This window comes from Haliaeetus leucocephalus, unplaced genomic scaffold, assembly GCF_000737465.1.
Source record: "Haliaeetus leucocephalus isolate CR32 unplaced genomic scaffold, Haliaeetus_leucocephalus-4.0 Scaffold450, whole genome shotgun sequence".
NCBI lineage: Eukaryota > Metazoa > Chordata > Aves > Accipitriformes > Accipitridae > Haliaeetus > Haliaeetus leucocephalus.
The window spans coordinates 2,982,064-2,994,347 of NW_010972886.1; the positions used below are offsets into that span (position 1 = coordinate 2,982,064).

Here is a 12,284-nt window from a genome sequence, read left to right on the forward strand (position 1 = left end):
CCCCTGCGTGTCCCCCAGCCCGTCCGGGCTCGGGAGGGCTGGCGGGCGGCGGCAGCGCGCCCCGCTGCGCTTTCAGGCAGGGCGGTAAGCGCGGGGCGGCCGCAGAACCGCGGCCGCCCCGAAAATAACGTGGGAGCCCCGCGGGAAACCCCACGTCTCCCGCAGCGGGGAGGTCAGCGCAAGTCCCCCCCCACGCGTGCACAAGCGGGGCGGTACCGCTTTTCTCTCCCCGAAAACATGCGTCCCCCCCCGGGAAAAAGCATCCATCGAGCCTACCGGCAGCATCCCTCCTGCAGCCCCCCGGCTTCCTCGCGTTGGGGTTCCGACCGCTCCCCCGCTCGCCGAAGGGAGCCCCGTCCCTGGCGGGGAACAGCGGGGAGACGGGAGCCGCTGCTAAGAAAGCAGGGAGAACCTGCTTCGAGCAGGGGGACTTTTCAAGGAAAGTCGCTACAAATTGGTAACCGCACAGAGCCTTTGAAAGCGATGTTTTAAAGCCTGGTAAAGTTTATTTAAACTAATCCCTTCTCTCGACTTGCCAGATGAAAGTTTTAGCAGGAGCCCGCAATAGATCACCTCGACTCCAAGGGAAAAGCAAAAGCAGTTCTCCCGGACAGCCAGTCCTCTACCAGGCTCCTGCAGTGCCAGGCAACATAAGGGAATTAAAAACCATACTTTTATTCGGAGCTGCCTCATAATCTTGAGCCTTCTTTTAACATCATACACGTTAGGTCTCTCTCATCAGCACTAAGACTACCTTTCACCCATCGATTTGAGATTAGCAACGTTATTCTTTATTTTCAACAAAACCAGCTTCCCCCGTCTCCACAGGAACAGTGTTAGAAAGAACCAGCTTGGGGGAAAATAGCACGCTTCACACCCGAAGCTTGTTTTTGGAAGACGTACCATAAAAAAAGTGGACCAGATCCTGACAAGGATTGCCAGTTCTGGGGGGCTCGCATGGAATTTAGCACAAGCACAGCATGCATTTCAGCAGTATGAAAAAGGCACAACTATTTTCTGTGAGATTTCTGCACAAAAATACTACATTTCAGTCTCAGTTCAGTTCATAGACCTCACCAGACATACCCAGCTTCCAAAGCCAGTTGTACTTCTTCCCAACCATTACACTGGAAACTCTTGCACAGCTCGGTGTTGGGGTGAGACCTGTAGGATCACAGGAAAGGGTGCTGATGCCAGCAGCTCTCAACAAGAGCAGGGCAGGCATTAGGGCTGCCGGGCAAGCAAGTATGCACGAAATGACCACGCTAGTATGGAGGAGTGGCAGGGAAAACACACTGGACCCACAGCGCTGGGCTCTTGGTCTGAACCAAGAGAAGCCGTGTATGCCCAGGATTATTGCTGGGTGCAGCAAGGGACTCTTGGTGGTCATGGGGATCAGTCGCTCCAAAGGACGTGTGACAAATTTCTTGGGTTACAACTAGCAGTGGAGCTGGTACAGGCAGGGAAAAGAGGCAGGGCAAATGCTTATAAAATGAAACAACAGAGGTACGCATTAAGGTACGAGTGAAAATGTAAATTGGTAATGAGGGAAAGGAAACCATGGGTACCGTTGAAATTAAACAACAGAGGTAAACCACAAGAGAAATAATATTCTCTAAGCAAAAACTAAAGGAACTTCTTTTTTTCAGCCTGTGGGGTAAACACGTGGATGGAGACAGAAGTGATGTTTGGAAATCTAACCTGCAGTCTGCTTCCAGAAGCCAGGAGCTGAGTGCAAGCCCACCTTGCACTTCAATGCCATCAGCTGTGCTTGTGCAGGGGGGTAGCGGCCGCTGTAGACTCTGCCTGTGACTACTGCAGACAGAGCAGTGCTTCCTTCTACTTTTTCACAGGTTCCTGGATAAATATTCTTTCTTACCAGAGGCTGTCTCCAGCTTGCCTGCCTTTTATTTTTCAATCTTCAATTTATTCATTTTTTTATCAAGCTACTGTTCTCACTCCCTCTTTCTTGCCTGGCATTTTCTCACCTTCCTTCCTTTCCCCATTCCCATTACAGAGCCTGATATTAATGCAAGAACAAGACTTGTCTTTGTGAAGACCACTATATACTCACCAGACTCAAAACTGCAGCTTCTCTTTTCCTCCTTCACCTCTTCTTCATCTTTACATAATTGATGGGAGGATTCTCCTGATATCTATCATTTTAAATTGGCTTTTTCCTTTTTGACTTTAAGTGTTCCCTAATTGTCTTCCACAACAGTTTGTTTTCCCTTTTGTTCTCTCTCTGGTTCTTACCAAGGCAGTTGTATTTTCATCTTCTTTTTACATGCAAATCTTTAGTTTTAATAATATTTGAGTACTTATATTTCTATTGATTAAGAACTCCACTGATTGAAATATTAAAACACTGAAAAAAACCCAAACAACCCAGGACTCTGCGTATGCCTCCTTTTAAAAGGTGAGAGTAATACCAGGTTGAATTTCCCAGGTTACCTCAGTCACAAAAGCCATGGATGCAATCAGGACACTTGGAAGTTTAATCTTTGCTAACTCAGGGTGGGAGGAAAGCACAGACTGATACCCAGAAGTCTTCAGGCAAAATGACATGTCAGTTGTGGTCACCTCCCTGGTGTCACGGGGTGCTCCATCTCAGGGGCCTTCACCCACTTCAGCAGCTGCACTGCAGCATAAAATGTAAACTCGCAGTTAAGTGACATGAAATATTAAGGCATATAAAGGTTGAAACTCGCATTTACACTTACTAGAGACCAGGTCTGGCTTCAAAACCCACTAAAGAACTGGTGCCAATGCATTTACACCAGCCTCCATTTGGACTTATCCCAAGCCCCCACACAGCACAATTTAAAGGAATGTGTGGATCACTGCAACAGTATTTGCACATGGGAGAAAAAAAACCCCACCTTCTGCCAAGTAAGTGCAGATAGAAAAAAATTTAATCGTGCTTTCTGGAAATAACTGTAGTAATTGGGACTACACCTAAGTGTAACCTCTGGAAGAAACAATTTTGTCCCCTCACCAGTGAAATAATCACTAGAGAAGTGAGTCTCTGACACTGCAGAGGATCAGGCTGCAAGTCTGCATTGGGGGCTAAATGCTTCCCTGACTGAAACAGAAAAACAAGTGTATCAGAAGGATAAAAATTATAGAATAGTTCAGTTGGAAAGGACCTACAATGATCATCTAGTCCAATTGCTGGGACACTTCAGGGCTGACTAAAAGTTAAAGCATGTTAATTAAAGGCATTGTCCAAACGCCTCTTAAACACTGACAGGCCTGGGGCATCGACCACCTCTCTAGGAAGCCTGTTCCAGCGTTTGACCACCCTCGGTAAAGAAATGCTTCCTGATGTCCAGTCTAAACCTCCCCTGGCACAGCTTTGAGCCATTCCCACATGTCCTATCACTGGATCCCACGGAGAAGAGATCAACACCTCCCTCTACCCTTCCCCTCCTCAGGAAGCTGTAGGGAGCAACGAGGTCACCCCTCAGCCTCCTCTTCTCCAAACTAGACAAACCCAGAGACCTCAGCCACTCCTCATAGGACATTCCTTCCAGCCCTCTCACCAGCTTTGGTGGTTGCCCTCCTCTGGACACATTCAAGCACCTTCACATCCTTCTTAAATTGTGGGGCCCAGGAATGCACACTGTACTCAAGGTGAGGCTGCACTAACACTGAATTTGGGAACTCGAGCATCTGCGTCCCAGGTACCATATCCTATCTCTTGGAACTCACCTGTGTTGCAAGGCCAGCTTCTCTTGCAACATCTCTCATGGCGCTCCTAATTTTAGTCTTGTCTATACACAGCAAGGGAGAGGGGGGCGGAAGGTGCTATCCCTTGCCAACCCCTTTTCTCAACATGTCTTCAGGCTAGGCCCAGTACTAGTCTCCCACTGCCTCACCACCACTCCACACTGAGAAAACATGAGTTCTCCTGCACTTCACTGGGTAGGAATTGGATAAAGCAACAGAGAGACATCATTTGAGGTAACACTGCAGTGAAGGTACTTCCCTCACACTAGCTGTTCTTGTGTCCAGAGACAGCACTAGGTGTTCAGTTCCTAAGTTGACTCTTACAGATTTTTGTCCTAGCAGTAGGGCACAGATAATGAATAGCTGTAATGAATAGCTCTGTGGTTCCTTACAGTAATGAGATAATTTTGATGACTTAACTCTAATACTTTGATGGAAATTATTCTCAGTTCTGCATTTCACCTAGGTACAATGACGTGGGTGAAAGAAAAAAAAACCAACCAAAAAACCATGGAACAAATTGGTGTCCAATTCCTAAGGACATAATTTTTTTAAAATGGTTTCTTGGATGAAAATGGTAAAGATCTATATAAAATGTTTAACGCACAATTTGCTTTAATTAGGGTCTCATGCAACCATGAAGCATATAGGGGAAGTGTTGTGCAGAGTTGTATCCATTCCCCATCACATGGCCCTGAGCACATTCAAAACTGAGCAGTACTACTGAAAGGCTTAACACACTCATGCCTATGCAGCAAAATTTGAGGCCAGCACTGTACTTGGCTAGAAGAAAGAGATCACTTAATCACTGACATGCAGTCTGCACAAGCAGACACAAAGAATCATTTAAAATAGCTTTCCTTTATCAAAATGCAGAGCTGATGGGACATACAGCTAGGCAAAATGTGGTCTCTAAAAGTACGGAGGAAAAATGTGACTGTCACTCAGTATTCATACAAGACATAAACCATGATTATGATATTCTACTTAAAAGATACTCCCAGTATCTTTCACTGCATTTACTTTTTGATCAATGTTTCTTAATTGGGGAAGCAAATACAAGAGTGTAGCCAAAGATACTGTGTGCAATTAATTTAATAGCATTATAGAACAGCAAATCCACTCCTTTAGAATATGATTAATCAATATGTTTCTTGAATCAAGGAGAAACCTATGGCCTCCTATAAAACAAAATCTTCCACAGGAACAAGTTTAAAAGTAGAACACATTACATCTTTAAGATTATTGTCATTAAAGGTCTGTTTCAGTAAACAAAAAAAAGATCAGAAGCTAGTTTTATGGTCATAAAATAAAAAGTATTTCTTTAAAACAATTACAGCAAACATTCCCTGAGACTTAAGAATCAGCAACAACTATTGCCAGACTGTTTTTTCTGTTACAGTGCAGAAATGTTACAGCACGTTCTCTCCATTCAAAGATCATGCAGGAAGATTAAAGGCCACAGTTTTTATTTACTATGTGCATCTTCCGGATGCACTCATTTTTCAAGAGAATTAAATCCGGATGCAGCAACCCTCAGCACTGAAGCTAACCAGGACATGAAGGGAGAGAAGGCAGTTAAAAGGTTTAATGCACGTGTTGAGTGTGCATGTTCAGAATTCCTTCCCCCCCGTGCTACATTTTCTAAATTTCCCCTTCCAACTGTTAGGCTATGGCAGCATTCTGGAATATCCTCCCCTCTTCATCCCCCCAGAAATACACATATAAAATACATACCCACCACCAAAATGTTCCACTCACTCAGACAAGTAACTTGTAGTCTAAGCAGAAAACAGCGATAAAGCAGAAGAGTAGAGAAACTATTAAAGTTGAAATAATCAATTTTAATGCCTAAAATTAGATTTCATGGCCCATGGTACTACTGAAAACTGTATGCAGCACAACTTTATCGTTGCATCATTCCCCAGCACACAGAATTGAAGTGCAGTAAACATTTGGAATTTGGTGCAACACACTATCACAAAAAAAGAAAATCTACTTTTTGTTATTAATTCAGCTTGAGAAGATGGCATTCTGGGTCAGTTCGCACTGACTGAGAAAAAGATAAGATCCTATCAGGATCCAAACTCTCATGTTGGAGAAGACGTTTTCTTTCTGTCTTGCCCTAACACCAAATCAATATATGCTTATCTCTCTGTGGCTACCTGCTAGTTCCCTGGCTCTTTCTCCAAGATAGGGAGATTCTTTCCTTGCAACTTGCAGCTCTTAGGTCTGCTGAATTCTTTCTTTCATTTCTTCAAAGCATCCAACAGATCTGGCAGTGTCTGCTATTGCTTGATATATGAGTGGTGCAACCCCGAAGTGTACAGCATTCATTAGCAGGAGACTATGAAAACCCGACCAAAGATCTGCAAAGACCCCGACTTGCAAAGAGTCTTTTTATGATACAGATTGTTGATATGGGGTAACAGCAGAAGGGAGACAGCTTTAAGGTTAAAAAAAAAAAAAAAAAAAAAAGGGAGCAGGAAACCAGGGGAGAAGCCTAACACATACCAATGAGAACTGCAGGAGTATCACAGTTGGATCCTGAAAGAGTATTTAAAGGAGACTAGAGAAGCACAAAAACTGAACATCTCTACTTGCCCCAGAAAAACTCAGATGAAAATACCAGCATGTGGGCTGAGGAGTGAAAGCGGGCATGTGAAGTACTCAACATACCTATAAAATGTTGCGCATATTTTTTTCAGTATAATAGCTTGGCCACACTGGATCTGCTATGCTTATGTCATGCAGTTAATCTGCATGTATGCAGGTTCAACTGGTCTGGACATCAGTTCTCACTTTGGCCAGGCTGTCAGAGGTCCAGAAACACTGAATATATGGCCACATTCTTCTTCTATCTCTTGGAAAAACTTTAAGTGAAAATAGAAGACAAGTCTAGTAGAAGAGATGGTTGTCCTATCTCCAAATCTTGAGGACTGTGATACAGTTAGTGTTGTATATATTTCATTTTTTCCTAAGCGTTTTCTCTAACATCAGAGTATCTTTCTGCATGACTTCATCAACTGTTTTACTCAAGGAGATCTAACAGAAAAAATGTATGAAAATAATCTTTACCATCTTTGTGAAGCGGCTATCAAAAAGGTCAAATGAATCAGCTGGCTATAAACTATGACATTTACTGTCTACCAGGAGTATTCGTCATATTGCACAAGAAAATAATGCAATGCGAGTCACAGCAAAACATATAAATATAAATGCAGTCAAGTGGTACAAACCTCAGTTGACATTACAGTGAAAAGCCGCTTTTGTCTTGTCTTTTCTACAGTGACAATGTCTCAAAATACACTGCCAGTTACTTTTACTCTTTGTAAGGATCAAGAAGACTCAGGCCTCTGCTCTTGTCATTAGCCAGACAGGTCATAATATTGTGTTGGTGATTCTACTCTAAAGATACCAGCTCGTACCTGCTACGGCCACTCAGTAGCTGTTGAACGTTTTGCTGGCTCAAGTACTACCTGTACTGTAAACCAAGCCCTAAAATCTCCACATGCTTAAGCACACAACGCTCCGTTCAAGCAGTTTTACTTAAAGAGACACTAAGATTAGTGACACAGCTGACACTTCAGCACAAGTCTGGTTGTAGAGGAAGAGCGAGGTTCCTGGTGTGTCAGATCTTCACTTTTTCTCTAACAGGAACTGCTAGACATGACGGAGTATAGATCTTGACTAGTTCGTCCCAAGCACAGTCCACCACCTACAAAGCAAAACAAAAATCTATTTAGAACCTTCATAAGTTATTTTTACAAAAACCAGATGGAACTTAGAAGAAAATAATGCGTATCGTGGAGTTAATGCTGGTTGGTACTCTGATTTACAATTCTTCAAAATTATCTAATAATGCGGTTAGTTTTGTTTTGTTTTTTAAAATGTTGTCTTAACTTTACTAAGATGCATGAAAATTAACAATCTCATATTTTTCATGGTCGCCATGAGGAAAGCAGGGAAATCTTTGGGTTTCAACTGATTGTTCTAAATAGGCTAAAGAACGTAACTGAGAAAGAAATTAAGGAAGGACACACAAAAGTGGAGTCCTTGTGGTGTTTCTTCTCTTTACAGGGTCTCAGGACCCTTTTACCATGATATCTAAACACTTCATGATCAAAAGTGAACAACTTTCTTATACTTGCAGATATGGAAAATTGTTATAGACATTTTTCTAATGGAGACCTGAGGAACGGAAAAACAAAGGAGTTGACCAAAATGACACAGGAAGTTTCTTGAAGAATTAAGCCAGAACTTCAGTCTCACATTGATAAGCTACGAGATCACTGTATTGTCTTTTGTTGAGAAGAGAGATGTCTGTTTGCTGAGCATTGAGAATTGGGGGTGGTGATGTTGCTCCAAGCACTATCTAGACCCCATTAGTCTGATGAGAAGTGATGCCACATGTGCCAATGGCATCTTATAAACACAGTGACTGATTCCAATATAACTGAAACTTTTCCGAATTGCAAGTCTCAAGCTCTATTCTAGATGCAGGCATGAACCTAAAATCACGAAACCAGAAGGTTAACCTAATTCTATAGCATTAAAAAATTTTAATAAATAACAAGATTCCACAGAAGACGACTACAGAATGCTTTAGGTCTGAAAATGATTTGATAATGCACTTTAGAGTGTAACAAAGTGAAAGGGTTAACCACACTGACAATTACTCAAGTAGATGACCTATAATACATATTCACAAAATACTGTGGGAGACAAAAACTAAGGCAAAGGGAAGAAGAAAGAGGAGGGCTAAAGAGAAAAAGCTGATGAGCACCACAAATATATGCCAGTAAATCTAGCTGAATCCATCTTGCATTATTTTTACAATGTCCTTTCCAGTTGGGATCACAAAGGATACAGTATTGGATCCTCTGCACAGCAAGCTTCCTTCTGCTGCAGACTGCAATTCCTGTTCTCTTCTAGAGCCAGAATGAACAGCTGCACACTAAAAATTTGGAAATCCAACTTCAATATTTGATTTCAGACTATAATTAGCCCATTTTGTGTTTACTATACTGCACTATTATTCATTTTTATTGCTTCCTTAGCTGGTTCTACTTAGTTATTTGAAGTGCTTTCCATATACATCTAAATGGATCAAAAAAAAATCTCTTGACAATGTGTCGGTCTATTCATCCAACATAATAGAGCTTTGTGTGATATAATGTTCTGCTGCATTGCAGTCCCCCAAATCACACCAAAAAGAAAATCTGAGTCCTCCACTAAATGCTATGTAGAAACTGGCAGTCACATAAACCACAGGTTTTTTAATATTCTCCACAGCTCTGGATCAGTATCTGTATTTCTACAGGCAACACCTTCTACTTTCATAAAGAAAGAAAGATAACATCTGGAAAAAATCCCATGGGAATTCCCACCTGTTATCAATGTAATTAGTATCCATGAAGTAGCCTCTGAACAAATATAGTTACAGAACCATTTAATCTACCAACACTAAAAATAAACAGGGGATATTAAAAGGGAGTTTGAAAAGGATCACTTGCAGTAATTTGCCCAACTCATTGACTTAATGATAGCCCATGAAAGATGAAAACATAACCAGCAAACAGAAGAAAAATAAAGCACAGCAGATAACAGTGTATCAAGTTCTCCTGTGCAGCAGGAAGTCTATAATGGAATACTGATATCAGAAACCTTGATGAAAATACACATGTGAAGAACAGCAAACAGGTATGTATGGGAAACTGGGACACTACAGCATGGAACAACATTACAAAATGCAAGAGCATTTCCATTTCTCTATAACACTTTCTCCAAAATACAGCCAAGACTGTAAGAGAAAGGGGACAACTGTAAGCTAACAGTGCAGCAGCCAGCATTAACTGATGGACAGCTGCTACAGGCCCCTTTGCAGTATCTCATAGATTAGCACTGCCTCAAAAACAAATGACTAAAATGAGCCCTGGGATAGAGAAAAGTGCCTGTTCATGCAGCTACTGCCATCAGTTTACAAAATGTCTTCTTTTATTTTGCCTTTTTCCTTATGACCCATCTTATACAATGGTCCTACGACCATTGTATGCCTTTCCCCAGAAGAGGGGAACACAGGATATTAAATGAAAGTGCTTTAAAAGTATTTAGAACTGTGAGTTCTCATGTGACATATGAACATTTTTACTACATACTTTAAAGCACTTTAGCTATTTTTTTTTTATTTAAATAAACTAAATACTACTTAATTTAAATATTAAAATAGCAGCAGGAATTCCATTGGAATGATCCAGAACACCACAGTAAATAAATACAGCATAAAAAAAGCTGCAAGTTCCTAGAGTTTATATTTTGATCAATAAGATGATGTTTCTAATAGGCAGAGAAAATCCTCCTGTGGTTGGATGAAGGACAAAGGAAAATTGAAAGCGGACTCACACATTATTTGCATACCTGATAAAAGTCCTCGCCATTAGGAACAGCAAGGCTTTCTGTGAGAATGTCCACTGTCTTGTGGACAAGTTTTACTCTCGGATTGAAACAAATCTCACCGTTTTCAGTATTTAGAGTGTGCATGATTTACATCTTTTTCTGTTTAAGCTGACATGGAAACAGAGTAGAAGACAGTTTATTTCAGTTGCAAAGAACTGTATAAATTATAATATCCTTATACTATTGAATATTTTGGACACCTGTATGCCATGGAATTTTCATTATCATTTATGAATACTAAATTGCTCTTGTAACTATAGCACAAAATTCTACTGTAGCAACTTTTAACTATAAGAAATTGCGGGGAAAACGAGAATAACTAGAGCTTAATTGTAAAACAAGAACATTCTACCTTACACTGACTGGTAAATTACATCAAGAAATAGCATAAATAGAAAAAGCATTCTAAACCTGGTAATTTTAATTATAACTAAAGCTATATGGGACAAAGGCAGTCTAACAAAATGACATTTACTACTTTTATTTCAGTAGCAAAGTTGTAGTACTAGTATATATGCTAGGGGTACTGTACTGTTATTACTGCAGAATAAACATCATGCCAAGTTATTTGCCAGTAGATATTTAAGCAAGTCTATTTGAAGCACATAAAATGGGGATCACTCTATTTCCCTTCAAGTAAAGCCAAAAAGCAAGCAAGCAAATGAAAAACTGCAGTCATCACAGGAAGCTGATTGCTTCACTAGAAAATCATAGTTTAACTCAAATGAAACAGCTATCCTGTATTTTATTGAAGTGTTTATCCTTGTCCCAGAGTATAACAGTGTTTCCCACCAATTGATTTAATATTGACATCCATTCATTTATCAAAGCCAATTCCATTGATTCACTAACTGATTTACTCCTCTGACAGGCCCTCTGTTTCCTATTCATCACAATCATCTTGCTTTGCAATAGACTTAGACCTTTTCCAGCACCTGAGGGCAATCCATTCAGTCTAGTGCAATTACCTGCATGACATTCTGCCTCTTTACTGTTCAGAAGCAAGAAAACAAGAGAAATCTCCAGAATTAGTAGATAACTTTTTTTCAATATTTGAAGGCGCAATAAATGCCCAAGTCCTAACCAAGATTAAATACATCCAAAAGAACAAACTAAAAACTTTGAGTTCATGTATTGGTTTGTATGGCAAGGTTTTGGTAGCGGGGGGGTTACAGGGGTGGCTCCTGTAAGAAGCTGCTGGAAGCTTCCCCTGTGTTCGAGAGAGCCCATACCAGCCGGCTCTAAGACGGACTCGCCGCTCGCCAAGGCCGAGCCAATCAGCAATAGTGGTAACGCCTCTGTGATAACATTTTTAAGAAGGAAAAAAAGTTGGGACAGTGAGAAACAGCCGCTGGAGCAAGGAGTGAGAACATGTAAGAGAAACAACCCTGCGGACACCAAGGTCAGTGCAGAAGGAGGGGGAGGAGGTGCTCCAGGCGCCAGAGCAGAGATTCCCCTGCAGCCCATGGTGAAGACCCTGGTGAGGCAGGCTGTCCCCCTGCAGTCCAGGGAGGTCCACGGTGGAGCAGATCTCCACCTGCAGCCCATGGAGGACCCCACGCCGGAGCAGGTGGGTTCCCGAAGGAGGCTGTGACCCCGTGGGAACCCCGCGCTGGAGCAGGCTCCTGGCAGGACCTGCGGATCTGTGGAGAGAGGAGCCCACGGAGCAGGTTTTCTGGCAGGACTTGCGACCCTGTGGGGGACCCACGCTGGAGCAGTGTGCTCCTGAAGGACTGCACACTGTGGAAAGGACCCATGCTGGAGCAGTTCGTGAAGAAGTGCAGCCCGTGGGAATGGCCCACGTCGGAGAAGTTCATGGAGGACTGTCTCCTGTGGGTGGGACCCCACGCTGGAGCAGGGGAAGAGTGTGATGAGCCCTCACCCTGAGGAGGATGAAGCGGCAGAAAATAACATGTGATGACCGTAAACCCCATCCCCGTCCCCCTTATGCCGCTGGGGGGGGCTTGGTGGAGAAATCCAGGAGTGAAGTTGTGCCCGGGAAGAAGGGAGGGGTGGAGGGAAGGTGTTCTGAGATTTGGTTTTATTTCTCATTACCTTACTCTGGTTGATTTGTAATAAATTGAGTTAATTTTCCC

General features: G+C 42.2%; 2 protein-coding genes across 2 annotated transcripts in view; both read right to left on the reverse strand.

The window, feature by feature from the left end:
• The window catches only part of SLC35D3 (solute carrier family 35, member D3), a 6,002-nt gene extending 2,249 nt beyond the window's left edge, over positions 1-3,753 (reverse strand). Inside the window, exons 1-2 of the mRNA XM_010575030.1 lie at positions 3,715-3,753; positions 2,999-3,085 (exon numbers count right to left, since the gene is read on the reverse strand). Coding sequence (XP_010573332.1) covers positions 2,999-3,085; positions 3,715-3,753 — 126 coding nt within the window. The remainder of the gene's footprint in view (positions 1-2,998; positions 3,086-3,714) is intronic.
• A 1,126-nt stretch (positions 3,754-4,879) lies between these two features.
• Positions 4,880-12,284, reverse strand: part of PEX7 (peroxisomal biogenesis factor 7) — a 49,896-nt gene continuing 42,491 nt past the window's right edge. The window contains exon 10 of the mRNA XM_010575031.1: positions 4,880-7,450. Within this exon, the coding sequence (XP_010573333.1) occupies positions 7,364-7,450 (87 nt within the window). The 3' untranslated portion in view covers positions 4,880-7,363. The remainder of the gene's footprint in view (positions 7,451-12,284) is intronic.